General features: G+C 50.1%; 1 protein-coding gene across 1 annotated transcript in view; it reads left to right on the top strand.

Moving 5' to 3' along the window:
• OPRD1 (opioid receptor delta 1) overlaps nucleotides 1-18,986 on the top strand; it is a 31,776-nt gene extending 12,790 nt beyond the window's left edge. The window contains exons 2-3 of the mRNA XM_026516874.2: nucleotides 15,698-16,047; nucleotides 18,445-18,986. Of these exons, the coding sequence (XP_026372659.2) occupies nucleotides 15,698-16,047; nucleotides 18,445-18,986 (892 nt within the window). The remainder of the gene's footprint in view (nucleotides 1-15,697; nucleotides 16,048-18,444) is intronic.
• The last annotated feature ends 2,707 nt before the right edge of the window (nucleotides 18,987-21,693 follow it).

Here is a 21,693-nt window from a genome sequence, read left to right on the forward strand (position 1 = left end):
TCCCGTGACACGCCTTGTTATAATTAACCACTTTTCTTCCTCATCCTTTGCCAAAACGGAGACAGCTAATTAATTTCTGGCGACTTGCCACTCCTGTTAAATGGTGGGCAGGGACGGAATTTGCAGCCCTTGCTGCCCAGCGGGCTTGTTTTGCCAGTGGGAAGAGCAACCACCCTTTGTGTACAAATAGAGGGAACCCCAACTGGACCCCAGCAGGCTGGCTGGCAGATGCTTTGTTTAAGCTGTTTATTCTCCACCATGGGCAGAGCCTCTGTGATCGCTGCTGTAGCTGCGCCTCGGCTTCCTCCTTTGTGAAACAAAGGGATTGAGCTTTATATACAGGGAGAAGAAGATGGGGTAGAGGTTAGGTTAGTGGGTTCTGGAGTCCGAGGGACCCAAGGCCCAGCCCCGCCACTCCTAGCTGTGGAACTTTTGGTGAGTTACTTCCACCCCTCCAAGCCTCAACATTCCTCACCTGTAGAATGGGGCTAAAGCTCACATCCTGTGCAGATTCAGTGGGATACGAGCGCACTGGTGGCACTCATTTAACAGCACAGCTAGCACAGAGGAAGTGCTCAGTAAACACTCTCACCTGCCTCCTTTCCTTTCAGTGCTCACAATCTATATTCCTGATGGGAAAAAAAAATCCTTTTATTGGGAGAACTGAGGAGTGGAGTGATTTGAACCTGGATTGCTTCTCTGTTTGAGGCCATGGCTGGCAAGATGCTTCACCCCTCTGTATTCGTGTCTTAGGGCTGCCGTCATAAATGACCATAAACTGGGTGGCTTACAACAACAGAAATGTATCCTTCACAGTTCAGGAAGCCAGAAGTGTGAAACCAAGCATGGCAGGCTCCCTGCAAAGGCTCTCGGGAAGACTCCTTCCTCGCCTCGCTTCCGGTGGGTGCTGGCAGTCACTGACATCCCTTGGGCTTGCAAGTGCATCTCTCCAATTGTCGCCTCTGTTTTCCCATGGCCGTGTTCCCTCTGTGCATGTCTCTGTGTTTCCTCTTATAGGGACACCACTCATCGTGGAGTTAGGGCCCACCCTGATCTAGTATGACCTCATCTTAATCACGTCTGCAAAGACCCTATTTCCAGAAAAGTTCACATCAGAGGTTCCAGGTCGATATGAATTTTGGGGGCACCTATTCAACCCACGATACTCCCCAAGTCTCACTTCCCTCCCCTCTATAAGGATGATAATAATAGTAGCGATTTCATAGGGTCGTTGAAGTAATTAAATAAGCCTCATCTATGTAAATGCCACGGTAGAATTCAATAGAAGACATCAGGCCCTTGTAAGCACTGAGTCAGTGTAGCTGCTGAGATAGAGATGGTGAAGATGATGATGGCGACGGGGATGGTTCCATCCGTGGACCTACCTATGTTGGTTGATCACTGGACTCAGGGACCTAGAATGTAAGCATCTACTAAGAGCCTAGGCCCTCATCAGGAATTCTGAAGCCTTGGACAGGAGCCCCCCCTTTCCCTTTGGCCTCAGCCGCCTTGGGCCCTCATCTGAGCATTAGCTCCTAGAAGGACAGCTCAGTAGAGAAGAAAGAACTTGGCCTCTCAGGAGTCAGGGAATTGACACCCCGTGTCACCCTGTGCAACTGTCCTTCCCTCTCTGGGCCTCAGTTTCCCAATCTGTAAAGTGGGAGAGGAGATTGGAACTCAGTGTTACAGATCAGAGCCTCTTCCGGTGCTCAAGTTCCAGCACAGGGCTCTGGGTCCCCCCCCAGTGGTGGCAGGTTACCAAAGGCCAGCCCAGGAGTCAGGAGGGAGCCCGGGACTCCCAGGACAGCTCAAGCAGGTGTCATTCTGGGCCCTTTTTCCTCATCTGGACAAGAGAAACCACTATGATATGAGCAGCGTGCTAGGGACATTGTAGGCAGGAACTCATTTGGTTCTCGCCACACCTTTATGTGGTAGGATCATTATACCCAGTTCACAGAGGAGCAAACCGAGGTTCGGGAAAAGTTAGAACTTGCCCAAGTTTGTACAGTTAGTTAGAGACAGAGCTGGGGCTTAAATTGAGGTGTATCTGGTGCCAAAGGCCGTGCTTCTGTCTGGACCACACCTTTAATAGTTTCCCAGGGCTGCCCTAACACATAGCATGAGCTTAAAGTAACAGAAATGTATTCTGTCACCGTTCTAGAGGCCAGGAGTCCACAGAGTGTCTGCAGGGCCACGCTCCCTCTGCAGGTGCGTGGGAAGAGGCCTTCCTTGACTCCTCCAGCTTCAGGTGGCTCCACACCTGTCGTGCTGTGCGGCTGTGCCCCTCCAGTCTGTGCCTCTGTCTTCACCTGGCCGTCTCCTCTTCTGCCTGTGTGTCTTTTACAAGGACACCTGTCCCTGGCGTTAGACCCCACCCAGACAATCCAGGATGGTCTCATCTCAAGATCCTTAACTTAAATACCCCTGCAAAGACCCCTTTTCCAAGTAAAGTCAGTGCATTCACAGGCAGTAGGGGATGGGATGTGGACTTGTCCTTCTCAGGGCCACCACTCAATCCACCACGGTTATTAAAGGCTTGGTGGTGACGGTATCTGTGGAATCCCTGGCCCACAGGGTGGATGTGCGGGGGGCGGGGAATTTCTGGGGCATTTTAGAAGGAGAAGGAGATGAATGCAGTTGTGAGCTGAGGAGACCAGCTCGGGGACATGTGTGACGGGGGTGCAGTTTCAGCTGGTATTTGCACTGGCAGTGAGTGGTGAGGTCAGAAACACTGAAGACCGCATCTGGATACGGGTGGATGGGGCCAGTCATGGGGGCACAAACCTGGATACCTGTCCACAGAGACCAGCCCTGTTGGCTGGGGCATATATCCCCCTAACAGATTTGAGGTTCTAGATCCCACAGAAGATGGATTTGGCTTCACTCACTTGCCTGGGGAGATGGGAGAAGGCCAGGCCTGAGCACCATCTGGGTGCCCACCGCATAGTTGACCTGCATCATCTTTGGCCCTCCGTTAACCCAAGAGGGTGGTATCCTGTGTCCTCAGATGATCATACTCAGGACTGTGCCAGAACAACCCAAGATGAGAGCGCCGAGGAATGGCCACGTGGCGCTGAGCAGGCAGCCGACCAAGCAGCCACAACGGCCAATGTGCGCTGAGCACTTCCTTGTATTCACTCTGGTCCCACCACAGCTGGATGAGGCGGGGACCCTTAACACCTGCCATTTTCCAACACGTGGAAGGAAGAAGGCTTAGTTTTAGACTCTGATTCCGTGAACAGAACCAGGAAAAATAGTGCCAGGTGAGAAAGAGGTAGCCCTTGGCTCGAAAAAAAGAGAGAGAAACGGCTTCCTCTGTGTGTGGTCCCAACAACAGGGTGGATTGTGCATGCAGGTGGTGAGTCCCCCATCTCTGGACATATTCAAGCAGAAACTGCATAGCCATTTGTCTGGAATGCCTTAGAGGGAATGCCTTCACTGTGAAGTTGCTTTCTAGCTCTGGGATTCCAGATATTTTCCCAGGAGACCAACAGATATCTATGTGCACAAAGGTGTTCATCATAGTGTTATTTGTAATAATGAAAACGTGGAAACAACCCACATATCTTTCAATAGGGGATTTGTTAAGTAACTTCATTCAGGAGCTTCAGTGTCCACAAGCGAGACTAGGTCTGGCCTGCAGTCTGTTGTTGTGTGGTCCTTGAGCTATAGTTTTTGTACTTTGAAAGGGTTGTAAAAGAGAAAACGAGGATATGCACCAGAGATCCTCTGTGGCCTGAAAGCCTAAAATATTTACCCTCTGGCCCTTTACAGAAAGTCTGTTGATCTCTGGATTAGAATCACAGGCAGTCACCAAAAATTATATTAATTTGTATCTATGAACATAGAGATATGGTCACAGCGTATTTTTGAGAGAGAGAAACAGGTTATATAACAGTATTAAAGCAAGAGCCTGTTTATGTAAAACAGGCTATGAGTGTTTGCATGTTATCTGTAACAGTGGTCTGAAATATTAATAGTGGTTTTAAATTTTCTTTATTAGATGATTCTATGTTGTTTGAACATTTTATAGAGAATAGCTATTATTTTTGAGATCTCAAAAAGGGTTTGGAGCAAAGTTAATTCTAAATATGCCAGCAACCCATGCTGTTTGGAACCAAATGAGTTTTGGTCAAAGCCAAAGCCATTTCCTCAATTTGTCCCTGAGGCGCCTCAAGGTTAGTCTGACTGCGGGTTGGTGCTCTTACCTTGCTGCTGTTACTGGTTTTGTTTTCAGGTCTCTTGCTCCTACTTTGATCCCCATGGGCTGTGGTGTCTGAGTGGAAAACATATCCCTCAGCTTAGTTAGAAACAAATGAGCTTTTTTGGATAAATGATTTGACATTTCTTCTGGCCACGGCAGAACTAAGTTGCTTCCGATTCAGGGCGAGCAGGGTCAGGCTCAGATGCCCTGCAGGAGACCTGTGTTGTTCTGGGTTGAGGATGGAAGGGAGGAGGGGGGTGCGGAGGAAGAATTGTCCCCGTCTGAGCTCTTCAGTCTGTGGCTGGTTACTTTCAAGGATCAGGCACCTGAACTCTTCTGTTCCACTGGGCGTCCTCCAGTAAACCCTGTGTCCCCTCTGACCTGGCCCTAGGTGCCGAGTGGGGAGCAAGACAAACGCCATGCGTTTGGGTAGCTCATATGTTAACTGTCAAACAGAGTATGTGCGGGGGCGGGGGCACAGGGTATTTTGGATCCACAGGGGAGAAGCCAAAAGGGAAGTGAAGAGGAAGGTGCTGAGGTCCGGGGGAAAGCACTCCGTTCGAATCTCCGCTCAGCCTCCTTCCGACTCCGCAGCCTTGGGCAAGTCGCTTCACGGCGCCCTCTTACTTGGGAATCATAACTTCTCTTTGCCCTGTGCAGGTGCTGGGAGGAGTAAATGAAGTGAAATGTTTTCTCTATGCCGGGCAAGTCTTCGGTGTAAGGAGTATGTGAACTGTGCCTGAGAAAGACCCAGCACGTGCTTGTTGTCCATAAATACCGCTTGGCGCCCCCTTGTGACCAGAGGTGTACATTTTGTTCTGAATTGACCTCTTCCTCATGCCTCATCACGGTGCCTGTGCTATTTTTCTGATGTTTGTAGGTCTGTCTCTCCCTAATCCCACCTGGACTGTGAGCACATTGTCTCCACACCCCCGCCCCGGACCATAGCAGGGTGGAAGAAGGTGTGAAAAACAGAAGAACACCGTGGAACCAGCGCACGTCCAGATGTTTACCCCAGTTGGTCTTGGCCTCCACACCAGGCCCCTCTGCATGGCCACGGTTTGCTGAGCTAGTGCAGGTGGCAGGGAGGCACGGGCCCTGGAGACCAGATCTGAGTTGGTGTCCCATCACCAGCACTTCCCAGCCGCATGTCTTTGGGTGCGCCATCTACCTTGGCCCCTCTGTGGGATGAGGACCGTGTTAGCACTCAGGCTCGCAGTGGGGAGGAAATGAAATTGTGCATTCACTGTTTTTGGCAAAGTGCCTGGCCCATGGAAGAAAAGATACTCAGAGAATATTGCTTAAAGAACCCAAACAAGCCACCCAAAGCTGTCAGACCAGTCCCAGGCAGGCCTTGCACAAAGGACGGAATGGTTTAGCCTGAGCGCCTGCCACTCACCAGCCGCTCTAACCAAGTGCCCTGGCTTCGCTGGGGGGTGGAAATTCTTACCAGGGGCTTACTTGTCAGCTGAGAAGCGCAGCTCTCCCGGGGCCCAGGAGCACATGGGAACTTGACGTGCTTCAGACAGCAAGCACACCCTATCTCCATCAGATTGAGGGGGGGCTGATCTTCCCTGCCAGTGGGGCTTGTCTGACAGACGTCAGGACAGGAACATGGCCGGCCACTCTGTGCTTCTTCGGAACGAAGCCTCACTGGGGACTAAGACACGTGGTTCGCAGCACATTCCCAGCTGCATAATTCAACATGACCTAATGGAGGATTTTGACTTAGAAAAAAAGCAAAGGATTTCCCAAAGCATCTCAGAGTCAACGGAGGTTCACCGGGCTTACTGTCCTCACCCCCAGGGTGGGATCCAATGGGAACCCTACAAGAAGAAAGCAGAACTATATCAGGGGAAAAAACCTAAAAGGGCTGCCTTTTTTTGTCTGCACGCCGGCCAGTAAGCTAGATACTTTCACATGTGTTGCTCCTAAAAAGTCAATTACACCGGGGGCGCCTGGGTGGTGCAGTGGTTAAACATTTGCCTTTGGCTTAGGGCGTGATCCCGGCGTTCGGGGATCGAGCCCCGCATCAGGCTCCTCCACTGGGAGCCTGCTTCTTCCTCTCCCACTCCCCCTGCTTGTGTTCCCTCTCTCGCTGGCTGTCTCTCTCTGTCAAATAAATAAATAAAATCTTAAAAAAAAAAAGTCAATTACACCGAAATTGGCAATGAGGAAACAGGTTCAGAGAGGTGAAGTAATTTACCCAAGATCACACAGTCCAGTATATTGTGGAACCAAGATCTAAAGGGCTCTAAAGGATTCCCGCACCACACTCTTCAACTTAGGGAACACACACAGTGATGTCACATTATTCACATCTTTTTTTTTTTTATTGTGGTAAAATACACATAACATGAAATTTACCATTTTCACCGTTTTTAAGTACATGAAGCACATTCACACTGTTGTGCAGCCATCCCCACCATCCATCTCTAGAATTTTCTTCATCTTCCCCACCTGAAACTTTGTCCCCATTAAATAATAATTCCCCATTTTCTCTTCCCCCAGCTCCTGATAACCCCCATTCTACTTTCTGCCTCTGTGAATTGGACTATTCTAAGTACCTCATTACAAGTGGAATCACAGAGGTTTTTGGCTTTTTGTCACTGGCTTATTTCACGTGGTACAGTGTCCTCAAGGCTCATGCATGTCGTAGCGTGTGTCAGAGTTTCTTTCCTTTTTAAGGCCAGATAATGTTCTGTTGTATGTGTAGACCATATCTTGTTTATCCATTCATTTGTCAGTAGACACTTGGGTTGCTGCCACCTTTTTGGTTGTTATGAAAAGGGCTAGTTTGAATGTGTACAGATACCTCTTTGAGACCCTGCTCTTCATGCTTTTGAGTATGTACCCAGAAGTGGAATTGCTGGACCAGGTGGCATTCTGTTTTCGGTTTTTTGAGTAATTGCCATGCTGTGTTCCACAGTGACTACACCATTTTATATTCCCACCAACAGTGCACCAATTTCTCTACATCCTTGCCAACACTTCCTACTTTCTAGTTTTTTTTTTTAAAGATTTTATTTATTTTCTTGCGATAGAGCAGGAGAGAGAGAGAGAGATATCATGAGCAGGGGGAAGGGTAGAGGGAGAAGCAGACTCCCCAATGAGCAGGGAGCCTGATGCGGGACTCGATCCCAGGGTCCTGGGATCATGACCTGAGCCAAAGGCAGACGCTTAACCTACTGAGCCACCCAGGCACCCTCTGTTTCTTGTTTTTTGTTTTTTAAGATTTATTTATTTATTAGAGAGAGCACACATGGTAGGATGAGAGCATGGTGGGGGGGCAGAGGGAGAGGGAGAGAGAAAATCCCAAGCAGACTCCCCACTGAGCGTGGAGCCTGACGTGGGGCTCAATCCCACCACCCCGAGATCATGACCTGAGCCAAAATCAAGAGTCGGAAGCTTAACCAACTGAGCCACCCAGTGCCCCTCTGGGTTTGTTTTTTTTTTTTTTTTTGATAGTTGTCATCCTCGTAGGTGTCAAGTGGTATCTCGTTGTGGCTTTGATTTTCCTGATGACTAATGATGTTGGGCATCTTTTAATGTGCTTATTGGCCATTTTTATATCTTCAGAGAGAGGTCTGTTCAAGTCCTTTGCCCATTTTAAAATACAGTTGTTCGTTTTTTTTAGTATTGAGTTGTAGAAGTTCTTTATATATGCTGCATATTAACCCCTTATTCGGTATGTGATTTGCAAATATTTTCTCCCATTCTGTGTGGCCTTTTAACTGTTGATAGTGTTCTTTGATGCACCAAATTATTTAATTTTTTAAAAAAGATTTATTGGGGTGGCGCCTGGGTGGCGCAGTCGTTAAGCGTCTGCCTTTGGCTCAGGGCGTGATCCCAGCGTTCTGGGATCGAGCCCCACATCAGGCTCCTCTGCTAGGAGCCTGCTTCTTCCTCTCTCACTCCCCCTGCTTGTGTTCCCTCTCTCACTGGCTGTCTCTCTCTGTCAAATAAATAAAATCTTTAAAAAAATAAAAGATTTATTGGGGTGCCTGGGTGGCTCAGTTGGTTAAGCATCTGCCTTTGGCTCAGGTCATGATCCCAGGGTCCTGGGATTGAGCCCCACATTGGGCTCCTTGCTCAGCAGAGAGCCTGCTTCTCCCTCTCCCTCTGCCACTCCTCCTCGCCCTGCTTGTACTATCTCTCTCTGTCAAGTAATAAATAAGAAAAATTTTTAAAAAATTAAAAAGTTTTATTTATTTATTTTAGAGGGGAGGAGCAGAGGGAGAGAGAGAATCCTGAAGCAGTCTCCCTACTGAGCATTGAGCCCGACATGGGGCTCAATCCCAGGACCCCAAGATCATGACCTGAGCTGAAATCAAGAGTCGGTTGCTCAGCCTAACTGAGCCACCCAGGCACCCCACCATTGTTTAATTTTGCTACAGTTTATCTGTTTTTCTTTTGTTACCTGTGCTTTTGGTGTCATATCCAAGAAATCATTGACAAATCCAGTGTCATGTAGCTTTTCCTCCTATGTTTTCTTCTATGAGCATTATAGTTTTACCTCTTACATTTAGGTCTTTCATCCATTTTGAGTTAGTCTTTTATATGGTATAAGGTAAGGATCTAATGTCATATCTACAACTTTTTGAAATAGAAAAAAAAATTAGTGACCAACAGTAGGGTTTTGAGGGGTGGGGCAGTGAATGATTTATCTTTCCAGAAAGTTCAGTCTCTCACCCAGTCTTGTTCTTCCCTTCATCTAGCTTCTACCCAGTAGTCACAATGTTCTTTTAAGAAACACACATAAATCAAACCACATCATTCCCTTGCTTAAAATCTCCAGTGGCTTCCTGCTGTACTCAGAATAAAATCCAACCTTCTTTCTGTGCATGAGTTGACCCCTGCTGACTTCTCCCTGCTGCACATTCTGTTGCTTCTTCTCAGACTTACTGTCACTTAGTCACACTTAATGTCTGACCATTCCTGCAGCTCATTAAGCTCTTTCCTGTCACAGGGTCTTTGCACATGCTGTTCTTTCTGCCTGAAACAACCTACCTTCTTATCTTCACATGGCTGACTCCTTCTCATTCTTTCCTACCTGGTAGAAATGTCACCTTGTCTTAGCTCAAACTACCATAACAAAATACCATACACTGAGTGGCTTAAACAACAGAAATTTATTTACTCCCAGTTCTGGAGGCTAAAAATAGAAGATAAGGTGCCAGTATGGCCGGTTTCTGATGAGAGCTCTCTTTCTGGCTTCTAGATGGCCGCTTTCTTGTTCTTTCCTCACTTGGCCAGGAGAGAGGGAGGGAGGGAGAGGGAGAGAGGAGCAAGCTCCTAGATATCTCTTCTTATAACTCAGTTCATAGCACACATCCTCAGAGAAGCCATTGCCAACCTTCTGATATAAGCCAGATTCCTTCCATAAACCTCCCTCACACTCCTGCTGGGTAGTGTCCATCACTATACCCTGTTCTTATCCTTCATGGTAGAGCAGGAATAGTGGTAACTATATATTAAGTAGTGTAGCAGTTTGTTCAATGTCTGATCCCTTCCTAAGACCATAAATTTTTTTTAAAGATTTTATTTATTTATTAGACAGAGAGACAGCCAGCGAGAGAGGGAACACAAGCAGGGGGAGCGGGAGAGGAAGAAGCAGGCTCCCAGCGGAGGAGCCTGATGTGGGGCTCAATCCCAGAACGCCGGGATCACGCCCTGAGCCGAAGGCGGACGCTTAACGACTGAGCCACCCAGGCGCCCCCTAAGACCATAAATTTTAAGAAACTGGACTGTCATCTTCACTCCTATATTCCTTACTCAGTGCCTGGCACATACCAGATACTTGAATAATACCTGCTGGAAGAGTGAACAAGTCTCAGCCTGTAGTAAATTCACATTCCTTGACTTTTTCACTAACTATGGGATGGAGTGGGGACAGGAAGGAAGGTAACATGCACTGAGGGGCAGTATAGCACAGTCATTACCACATGTTGGCACTAGATAGCCTGAATTAAATACAGGCTCTGCTACTTACTGGTCATGTGACCTTGGGCAAATTGCTTCATGTCCTGTGCCTCAGTTTATGTTCCTTAAGAGATGTCAACACATGTTTGGATGATGAAAAGCAATTTGAAGGGGAGTAACAGGCTGAGCAGGGGTGAGGTGTGGCACTGAAAACAGGGGCAGGAGATGGATTATCTATAGAGGGAGCATTGGGGCCCCTGGCACCCCCCCCCCCTTGTATGCTGCACAATCAGGTGACTAACCCTCCACTGTGCAAGAGGTTAGGGGTTTTTCCCTTGAGAAGTTAACCTGGAAGAACTCTGAACTTGGGGCCAGCAGACACAGAAAGGGTCAGAGTGAGATACCAAATGAAAAGTTGGAGGGGGTCCACAGACACCTCCTCTGCTCTGCTACCATAATCCTGACAGCCAGAAGTATGCTCCCCAAGCAGGAGGTTGGAGGATTCTTTTTTCAAGGCCCCAGAGAAAACACATGCTGACACTGATATTTAGATGTTCCCCGATATAAAAGCTTAGTTTTTGCCTAGTTTCCCTACCGTGAGGCCCACAAGTTCACAGGACCCCCACACTGATGTGTGCACACATGCACACACACACTCTGTCTCTCTCTTTCTCTCTCTCTCTTTCTCTCTCTCTCTCTCTCTCTCTCACACACACACACACACACACACACACACGGCTGCCAATTAGTTATTTAGCGCTTTACACAAAGATCAACCTTTATGGGCACCTGGGTGGCTCAGTCGGCTAAACGTCTGCCTTCAGCTCAGGTCATGATCCCAGCGTCCTGGGATTGAGCCCTGCATCAGGCTCCCTGCTCAGTGGGGAGTCTGCTTCTCCCTCTGACCCTTCCCCCTCTTGTACTCTCTCTCTCTCTCACTCTCTCTCAAATAAATAAAATCTTTAAAAAAAGGGTCAACCTTTAGTCACATATCACTACATATTTGAAGGAAGTCACTAGGATACAAGAGGGAGGGCAGGTGGACAAATGAACAGAAACGTTTGAAGCAAATAGACAATGCAGTAAGCAGAAGAAAATACAAAGCAAAAATTATTGGTATCCTTGGAGAAATAAGAGAAGATATTGTATCCGTGAAATAAGATGCTATGAATGCTATATAAAAAAGAAATAATAAAAGAAAAAGAAATGACACTGGGAAAATAAAACATGAGAGCCAAAATAAAATAAAAAAGTCAATAGAGAGGTTGAGAGGTAATGAAAAGGAAATTTCCCAGAGGATGTACCAAAAAGACAAAGAGATGGAAAATGGAAAAGATAAGAAAATTAAAGGATCAATCAAGAGGCCCAACATCTAACTGACAATTTTCTAGTGATTCCAGAGAAAGCAGAGGGAGTTAGTTATCAAAGAAATGAAGTGAGGATATTTCACACTGAAGGACATGAATCTTCAGAATGAGAGGGCCCAATACAAATGAAGAAGAGCCACCCTAAGGCATAGCATCACAAAATGTCAGAATACCAGGGATAAAGAGAAGATCCTAAAAGTTTTGGAGGTGGGGAGAACAGGTTATATACACATCATCAGGAATCAGAATGGTTTCAGATACCTCTGTGACAGCACTGGAAGCTAAAAGAGAAGGGAGCCATGCCTTCAAAATTCTGGTGGAAAATTATTTCCAACCTAGTATTCCATATATAGTCAAGGAAATTAGAAGTTAGCAGAGAATATAGACATTCTCAGACATGCAAAGATATAAAAATTTTACTTCCTGTGTGCCCTTTCTTAGGAAGTGACTAGAGGATGTGTTTCACCAAAATGAGGGCAGACCAAGATAGAAAAGACTTGCAAACCAGGAAGCAGTTTCTTTAGCATAGTAGGACAGGTATGCAGCTGGTCTAGAAAGCGACCAGTCCCAAACTGAAATGGAGGAGGAAGGCTTCAAAAGGTGGATCACCAGGAAAACAAAAGGAGCTGATAGCTTATGTAACTATGTGGAAAAAGCATTTTACAGATCTGGAATGTTTGAGGAAATTTAGCAATATGTACATAAAACTAAGCAAATGAGGAAGAGGCAATTATTAACTTCAGGAAAAACAAAAATATGTACAGAAAATAAATGTGATTATAGTATACCATTTGGTTTAGCAATGGACAATATAAAGTCATAAGAATGTAAACCCTAAAAGAATGTAACCCCCAAAGTTTAATTTAAGAATTTAGAAGTTGTGATAAAACTATAAGAAAGGATGGAGAAAGGAAATGGAGATGGGTAGTGTAAGAGTTAATATTCATGGGGCGCCTGGGTGGCTCAGTCGTTAAGCATCTGCCTTTGGCCCAGGGCATGATCCCAGGGTCCTGGGATCGAGGCCTGCATCGGGCTCCCTGCTCTCCTGGGAGCCTGCTTCTTCCTCTCCCACTCCCCCTGTTTGTGTTCCCTCTCTCGCTTGCTGTGTCTCTCTCTCTGTCAAATATATATGTGTTGAAAGGATTCCCACCAAACCATTACAGTGGCTGTCCATAGCAGGGAGGGCATGCTAGACTGGACATCTGAGGAACTACAGATGTGGCTGGACATGGAAGGTGCTGTGGGAAAGGAGGTCACCCCGATGGAATGCCAGTCTGAGGAGTTTGATTTTCATCCAGATGGCAATGGGGAGTCATGGAAGAATTGTAAGCAGTAGAGTATCCTGAGCAAATCTTCTGTAGTGAGCACCCTGACTTGCTTGGAAAGAGGGGGGGCTGCGTGGTCTCCGTGAGAGCTGATGAGGCCTGGACTAAGACCTGCATACAACAAGTGTCTATCAAGGGCCTGCTCTTTGCCAGGCACTATCGGTATGCCCAGCCGTATAGCAGGGAACAGGATGGACAGAGTCCCCTGCCTTCGGGGAGCATACATGAGTGAGAGAGGCAAACGGAGAGAAAAAAAACATAAGTCAGGTGGTGGCTCATGCTGTAAAGAAAAATGAAGCAACTTAAGGAGACAGAGAGATGGTGGGGAGAGGGGTACTTTATAGATAGGGTGGCCAGGCGTGGCCTTCCTGCGGAGGTGACATTTGAATAGAGTCCTGAATTAAGGGAAGGAATAAGCCATGCAAAATGTGGGGATCCAGGCAGAAGGGCAGTCTGAAGGGACCTGAGGTGGAAAAGGGCTTGGTATGTCCAAGGCACAGAGCAAAGAGGCCAGTGGCCGGGGGGCGCGGTGGCAGGGCACATCCATCAAGGGGAAAGTTCTGGGACCAGTTCATGGAATACAGAGAGAACCTCAGGGAGCCACGGGTGGGTTGAGAGCAGGAGAGTGGCATGATTTGTCTGAGGAGGCCAGTAGGGCCAGGTTTGGCAGCCGTTTAGCTGGGGAGGAGGTGGGCGGGTTTGTTAGGACCGGAGCCTCTGGGGCTCTGCCCAGCGGTCAGTGCGATGCGTCTCAGCCCACCTGGACCAGCGACAGCAGCTTCATCACCCACTTCCCAGCATCCCAGCCCCCTCTGGGAATTGAAGGATCCTCACAAATCAAAATAGCAGGCAAAGAACAGCCTCTAATTGTTCTGCGTAAAAGAAGCGAAATTAGACGAGTCAGCTGTGGGGTTGAGACCGCCTCCCACACAGCTGTGATCCCACACCCCCTGAAGACAGACTTCCCGAGACTTGAAATTCTGCTGTCTCCAAGCAAAACTTTTTGCTTCTCCAGCCGCAGGACAAATGACAGCTATTTGGGGAGGGAGTGAGACAGATGCTGGCCCTGGAGGACAATGAGTGAGTCAGACCCCCCCCCCCCCCAAAATCAGTCCCTTCATGAAGGAATAGCCTTAGCTGGTAGGAGTTCATTCCATCCTTCAGAACACGTTGAGGGCACTCAGTGTGCATTCCTCAGCTCTCACGGGTGCCACCACACATCCCAGGTGCCCAGGGCTGGGCGTGGTAGCAGGGGGTTTCTAGAGGGGTAGAGGCATGCAGTGTGGTTCCACCCTGGGGGTAGAGTGGAGAGAGAGCACTGTTCTGGGAGTAAGGAGGTCTAAGTTCTTGTCTTGGCTCTGCCGCTGTCACCGTGTGACCTTGAGTGAGTCATGCCACCTCCCTGGGCTTCAGTTTCCCTGTCTTTTCTCAGTATGGGCTTTAGGCCACATCGTGTTTCTCAAACTTCAGAGCTCGTAAGAATCACTTGGGGGTGGTGCTTGTTAAAGATGAAGATTTCCGAGGTGCCTGGATGGCTCAGTTGGTAGAGTATGGGACTCTTGATCTCAGGGTCATGAGTTCAAGCCCCATGTTGGGCCTCGAGCTTACATATAAAAAAATTTAAAAATTAAAAAAAGGTGATGAGTCCCAGGCCTGGTTGCCAAAGATTAAGATTTCATAGGTATGGGGTGGGGTCTAAGAATCTGCTGTTCCAGGAATTCTGAAGGGAGTCTTGGACTATACTTCCATAAAATCACTTTTCCTCGATCTCTCAGGGCTCCTCCTGCTCTGAAATTGAGGAGTCACTCATGCACCCCTTCTCTGGGTTTCTCAGATCATTCTTGGGGCATGAAAGAAATCCTTATCCCTGCCTCGGTATACCTGTGTGTTTCTGTGGTGATCACACTGCACTGGGACGGTGTTTCTCCGTGTAGGCAGCCTCCTCCAGGCTGTCCGCTGCCCAGCGCAGGCCCTGGTAGAGAGAGGGCCATGACGGAAATGGTGGCCGAACAAGGGGCCAGTGTGGTGCAGATAGTCACACAGCAGTGTCGAGCATGGAGGGATGTTTCAGGTGCAGGGGGGCTCAGTTGCACACCTCTGGCTTGGATACCTGAGCTCATGCCCTGGGTTGGATGTATGGGTGAGTCCAGCTGCATGGGGATAAGAAGGTCTGGATGGGACCACAGGAAGGACTGGGAGCCCTGGTCTACTGCAGAGGGCACCCCAGAAGGTCTAAGGCCCCAGCCAGTCTGCTAGGCAGAGTCCCTTCCTCAGAGCTGGCCAGTCATATTTCCAGAAGGTCAGTGGCAGAAGCCAGAGGGTCAGGTCACTCTGGTCTGACCCCCAGCTTCACCCTTTATAGATGAAGAACAGTAACTATCATATATGGAGCACTTGCCATGCGTTGGGCTCAGGGCTAAGTGCTGTATCCTCCCATTACATTTCACAACAACCCTATGAGGTTGATTAAAGCATCACCCCCCCCCTTTTTTTTTACAGTTACAGACACTGAGGCTTAGAGAGTTCACATTACTAGCCCAGAGTCCCTCAGTTAATGAATAGTAGAAGCAGGGTTAGAACCTAGACCTGTTTCCCTCTGGAGCCCAGTTTTATTTTTAACCATGTTGCTTAGTACCCCTCAGAAGATGAAGGGCTTTTCCTAAAACACCTTCTGCCAAAGTCAGCCACAGCCAGAGAAGCCATTTTGCATCTGTTCTAGTGAAAAGGGGTGATGCTGAATCGGGTGGCTCAGAGTTCTAGTCCCACCTCTGCCCCTGACCTTTTGCGTGACCTTGGGCAAATCATTTTCCCCTCTCTGAGTCTCATGTGAAATGGAAATCTGTGAAATGGGAACAATTACACACACACTTGTTTTGAAGGTACACTAAGATGAAGACGGCCACCAACATCTACATCTTCAACCTGGCCCTGGCAGATGCACTGGCCACCAGCACGCTGCCCTTCCAGAGTGCCAAGTACCTGATGGAGACGTGGCCCTTCGGGGAGCTGCTCTGCAAGGCTGTGCTCTCCATCGACTACTACAACATGTTCACCAGCATCTTCACTCTCACCATGATGAGCGTTGACCGCTATATTGCCGTCTGCCACCCCATCAAGGCCCTGGACTTCCGCACACCCGCCAAGGCCAAGCTGATCAACATCTGCATCTGGGTCCTGGCCTCGGGTGTGGGTGTCCCCATCATGGTCATGGCTGTGACCCGCCCCCGGGGTGAGTGAGTACGGGAGTTGTGGTACAGACCACTGACCACGGGAGGCAGCATGTGGGCCCCTGTGGGTTTGCAGGCCACTTGCTAGGTGGGTGTAGGTGGCTCCACACCAATAGAGGTTATGGATTACTGATCAGTGAAAAGTGTGGATGGCTGGCCAGTGAGAATGTGGGGAGTCAGCCGATGGAATGTGAATGGTTGACTGTTGTGAGGATGAATGACTCATCAGTGGTCAGATGGGTTGCTGGTCCAAGGAAATGTATGAATGGGATTGTGGAGGGTTGGGCTGTGGGCGTGTAGCAGCTGGCCACGAGTGTGTGGATGACTGACTTCAAGGGAGATAGATGGATGGCCAATGGGGCAAGGGTGTCACTGACCAGTGAGCTGTGGAGGCCATAAGATCTGCAATCTCATCCCAAATGCCCTTCCCCCCAGTGTGAAAACCACTGCTCCAGATGACCAAGGCAAGCCCTAGAGAAGAGCCTGCAGAGAATGACAGGTGCATTTCCTCAGAGTGAGAATGGTAATTAATATAGTAGCTACCTGTATCAGTCAGGGTAGCAGGTGTAACAAGCAATCTCCGGGTTTCCAGTGCTGAACAGTATAGAGGTTTATTTCTCACTCATGTCACAGTCTAACGAGAGTCAGAGGAGGAGGAGCTCGATTCCTCAATTCTTCAGGGACCCGGGCGCCAAATGATGGTTTTGGAATCTTCCACTGCTGACATTTGGCCAGCAGATGGACACGGAGAAGGAGTGATGAGAGAGCAATACCAACTTTGAAATGTTATGGCCCGTGCCTTCCTAGTGATACCTGGTTACATGGCCCCACCTTGACATAAGGAAGTGAGACAGGTAGTTTAGCAGGGTGCCAACGACACTGGTCACTGCCCTATCTGAGCCACACTGTATCATGGGGTGTTGAGAAGTTTAAAGGAGGCTATATGTGTACAATACTTAGCACATGGCAGGGACTCCTACCTCTATTTGACAGTAAGAACATCCAGAATCAGAGAGGTCACGTGGTTTACTTAGGGTCACATGGCAGGTGTTTGGTGGAATTTGGCCTACAGCCGGAGGCTCCTGCCCTCATGCCTGTTACTCCTGTTGGCCCCTGGGGTGGAGGTTTGCAGAGGGTCAGTGCTGTGGATGGAAGGGGAATAGCTTGGTGGGAGGCCTTTGGACCACCCTTAACCCCCACAGGGCCCCTGGTGCGCCTAGCGCCCTCATTCAGCTGCTGTGCAGTTGGTCTTGACTCAGCAGCTGGGCCCCATTCCTCACTGTCAGCCTGCAGTTTATGGGCCATTAACTGCAGCCCTGTTGGGGGCCAGACCAGATGGGTCTCCTCACTCCACACTCCATCCCCCTACACACACTCCCCCACTCAGCACTTGTTGGTTCTGTATGTAACTTGCTGTGTGACCGTGAACAAATGCTGTTCCTCTCTGAGCCTTGTTCAGCCATCTGCACAATGAAGTCCTTGGACTCAGTCATCCCCAGGGGTCCTGCCATCCTGCTGTCTGGTGGACCCACTCTGTACCCTTTCTACAACTCTCAGACTCCAAGTCCACTGCCTGGTTCCTCAAAACCTAAAGTTCCAAGAGATCTTGGGAGTTCCGCAGGTCAGTTTCAGGCTCGTGTCTGAGTCCTAAAACATCCCAAGGGTGCTCATCCAGCCCACACCAACAGTCCAGGAGCTCATTCCATCCTGGGTGCGCCTCTGGACAAATCTGGCAAAGGAAGTTCTTCTTGCCATTTAGCTGGAATCTATCTCCCTGACCCTAGCCCTGACTTCTGGACTCCTAAATGTATCTGCCTTTCTGCCCCTGTGAGTGCACCAAGAGGCTGAACCCCCCTGTGCTAAAAGTTTCACATGTCTTAGCCCATTGGATCCTCACAACCCTGTGAGGTTTAGGTACTGTTAGTTGTCCCACGTTATGGAAGTTCTCCTGGGGAGTGAATAATTTGCCCAGGGTCACACCACACAGTAGGACCCGAGTTCTGCTCTTAAACTCATCATACTCTTGAGATCAGTCTGAGCAGTGTTGTCATTGGAGCTAGTCTGGAAATGGGTAGGGTGTTTTGAGTTCTCACAATGACTGACATTTGGTGGGTTTGTGCTAAATTATATCATTACTGCCATCCATGGATGTAGAGGCTTCTAAAGGGACTGGAAGAAAATATAGAAGGGATTAGGGCCAATTCCACTGGGGTCTTTAAGAATGAGTAGGAGTTCACCAAGTACAGAAGTGTGGGAGGACATTCCGGGCAGAAGAATCACCTTGAACAAAGGCCAGGAGGGGATGTGGGACCTGACCAAGCCAAGAAGGGTGGCGAGCTGGTAGGGTCACTTAGGTCCACACACCCCTCACCTGCTGTCTTTCCTTGTTTCCCCGGCAGACGGGGCAGTGGTGTGCATGCTCCAGTTCCCCAGCCCCAGCTGGTACTGGGATACGGTGACCAAGATCTGCGTGTTCCTCTTCGCCTTCGTCGTGCCCATCCTCATCATCACCGTGTGCTACGGCCTGATGCTGCTGCGCCTGCGCAGCGTGCGCCTGCTGTCGGGCTCCAAGGAGAAGGACCGCAGCCTACGGCGCATCACGCGCATGGTGCTGGTGGTGGTGGGCGCCTTCGTGGTGTGCTGGGCGCCCATCCACATCTTCGTCATCGTCTGGACGCTGGTGGACATCGACCGCCGCGACCCGCTCGTGGTGGCCGCGCTGCACCTGTGCATCGCGCTCGGCTACGCGAACAGCAGCCTCAACCCCGTGCTCTACGCCTTCCTCGACGAGAACTTCAAGCGCTGCTTCCGCCAGCTCTGCCGCACGCCCTGCGGCCGCCCGGAGCCCGGCAGCTTCAGCCGCGCCCGCGAGACCACGGCCCGCGAACGGGTCACCGCCTGCACCCCGTCCGACGGTCCCGGCGGGGGGGCCGCCGCCTAAACCGCGCCGGCCTGGCCCGCCGCGCGCCCCTGCTGTCACCCCGGGTCCGCAGGGGGCGGGGCCGCGACGCGGAGTGGGGCCAAACGGGGCCCCGGGTTTGGAGAAGGGGGTCGGGCGGGAGCCGAGAGGCGGGGCCGGTGCTGTGGGGGTGGACCTCCGGTCTGGGGCGGGGCCTCTGGGCTGAGGGCGTGGTCGACGGCTTTGGGTTGGGTGCCGGGAGCTAGCGACTCTGAGGGAGTGGGGCCTGAGGCTCTGAGACCGGGCTGCTAACCGGGACCTCTGTGGCGGGCCAGCTTCAACCTTGGGACAGCCTCGGGTTCTAGCCAGAGCCGGCCTTGCTGACCTGGGACCTGAAAAAGTCAAGGACCCAGGACCCAGGGAGCCTTGGTGGAGACCGAGGCTTGGGAACAGGGCTGCAAGACTGGGTCTCTGTGTGGTGGGGAGGACTCTGTTCTGGGGGTGAAAGGGAAGGACACGTCCGTGAGGCGGCGACAGCTCAAGATTGGGCCTCGAGATAGGATAGGGCCTGGGTGCAAGGGATGGGGGCCTCAACCTTGGGGTGGAGTCCCAGCCCCGAGTTGTAGCAAGAGGCAAGGTTGCTGAGGTCCAGGTCCAACTGGACTGTCGTTAAAAATAAAGAGAAAATAAAACCGAGAGGGAGAGAGAATATACCTTTTCTGTCCTCAACAGTCATTTTCTTGGAATGGCCTCAGCATCGACTAGTGTCCCCAGTGCTTTGTGCCAGTGGGGCTTGGGACATGACAGTGGAGCAGGGCCGGCGGCTTCAGGCTAGGATAGCAGGCCAGGGCCTTGGTTGGGGTAGGGTCCCCAGCCCCCGGTTCTACGGGGCTCAGAAAGAGGAGGGAGGTCCTGCAGCTCCAAAACCAGAGCTGCCAATCGGCCTCTGTGCCAAGGGTGGTGGGTGGGTGGAGGCAGAGGGGAGGCTGGGGAACTTCTGCTTTGACATTAGGTCCTCAAGCCGGAGGGCAGACACTTTTGGGGTTCCCCAGGGGCCTGACCTCTCTGCCCAGACACTGGAGGACAGAGGACCATGCTAGATAGAGCCCCATGGATGGTAAGTGGAAACTGGGACTGGGTGGGGGAATCTGAAGGACCAGTGTGGACTTTTCCTCCTGCCCATCTTGGGTCTCTGATAAGAACCTCCAGGAAATCCTCTTCCTTCTCCCAACACTTGGCTGCGCCTAATGTGTCCAGTGTTTCCAAGCTGGAACTGCCCACACAGGGGCCTGTCTCTGAAGGAACTGGGAGGAAGAAGGCTTTCCTAACTGCAATGCTAGCGTCCATGTATGCCCCTCAGGCCCCTCACCTGCCCCCACTGCCCCCTTCGAGCCCCTGAGGGCATGTCTACCCGGAGCAAGTCAAGGAATTTTTTCTTTTCATGTGTTTGGTGTTCTATTCAGGCCTTCCAAGATCTTTGCTTTCCTATCAGGGTCTGTCCTTGTTCCCTGTGCCTCCCCCGTGCTTCACCTCCTCTCCCCGCCCCCTCCCACCGAAAGACACTGCCTCAGTCACACACCCCTGACTCCCTATTGAAGCAGTGAGCTGACATCCTTGTAGAAACAAATTAATTTTCTTCCCTTTTTGGGACAGATGGAGAGAAACTGACGTCTTTGTCTCAAACAAAAAAAAAAAAAAAAGAAGATACCTCTTCTGCCTTTGACAGTCATTTCCTTGGAACAAAAGCCTTTCCCTTGTCTGAGAGACTGTCACTCCAGCAGGGGCTGAACTAGCATTCAGGAGGTTGGGGGCTTAGGCACCAGGATGGGCATTGGGCACTTTAGGGGTAGGGATGCCGTTGGTAGACAAAGCACAGCCCCCTTCTTGGGGTGCGGACCCCAGAAGCTCCAGACCTGGGAATTTTCTTCTTCCAGGAAATGGCTTCAGTAGCACTTTGGAAGATGTAGGGCAGTGCCCAGTGCCCATAGAGACTTTTGTGTCTGAATGGGAGGGGGGTGTATCAGCAAGGGGGGGGGAACCCTCTTGGACACTCCTCATCACATGGGACCCCTCCTGCTAATGCCTTGGAGAGATGTCAGAGAGAGGGGATAATTTAGGGACTGGGGAAGACTTCTGAAGAAGGTGACATTGGATCCAGGGCTGTTGAGTTTCCTCGCAAGGAATGTGTCCTCTTCAACTCTCTCTCGAGGCTGCTCTGGGTCTGCCCACTGCCATTTCCCATGGCTATAAGAGATCTGGCTGCTTTTTATTACTACTCGTACATAAATGCGTCCTGGGGTCAGTAGAGGCTGGGTCCAGACCACACTTGTATCAAAATCAACTTGATGCCGGGCTATGCACCCTGGGGACTGGGACTCGGAAATAAGTCAGATATAGCCCCGCCCTTAGAAAGGTCAAGCCCAGGCTGGGAGACAAGGCATCAACAGAGCATTGCATCTCAGTTGCGATGCATGCAGTGACAGGAAGCCCCAAGGAGGATGTCACAGGGAAGTGTCTTTTCTAGCTTTTTACTAAAACACATTTGTAGCAATTCTAGAAAAGGTGGAAAAGAGAGGGCCTTAAAGGATGTGTAGGAGTTGGCCACCAAGAAGAGGGAACAGTGTGTGCAAAAGCATGGAAATGTTGAGGTGCTTGGCAAACCTGAGAAAAGCTGTGTGCATCTCGAGTATGGGGCTTAACTGAGCACTTTTGAGTGCCAGGCTCTGTGCCAAGCGCTTCCCGCACATCA

This window comes from Ursus arctos, unplaced genomic scaffold, assembly GCF_023065955.2.
Source record: "Ursus arctos isolate Adak ecotype North America unplaced genomic scaffold, UrsArc2.0 scaffold_32, whole genome shotgun sequence".
NCBI lineage: Eukaryota > Metazoa > Chordata > Mammalia > Carnivora > Ursidae > Ursus > Ursus arctos.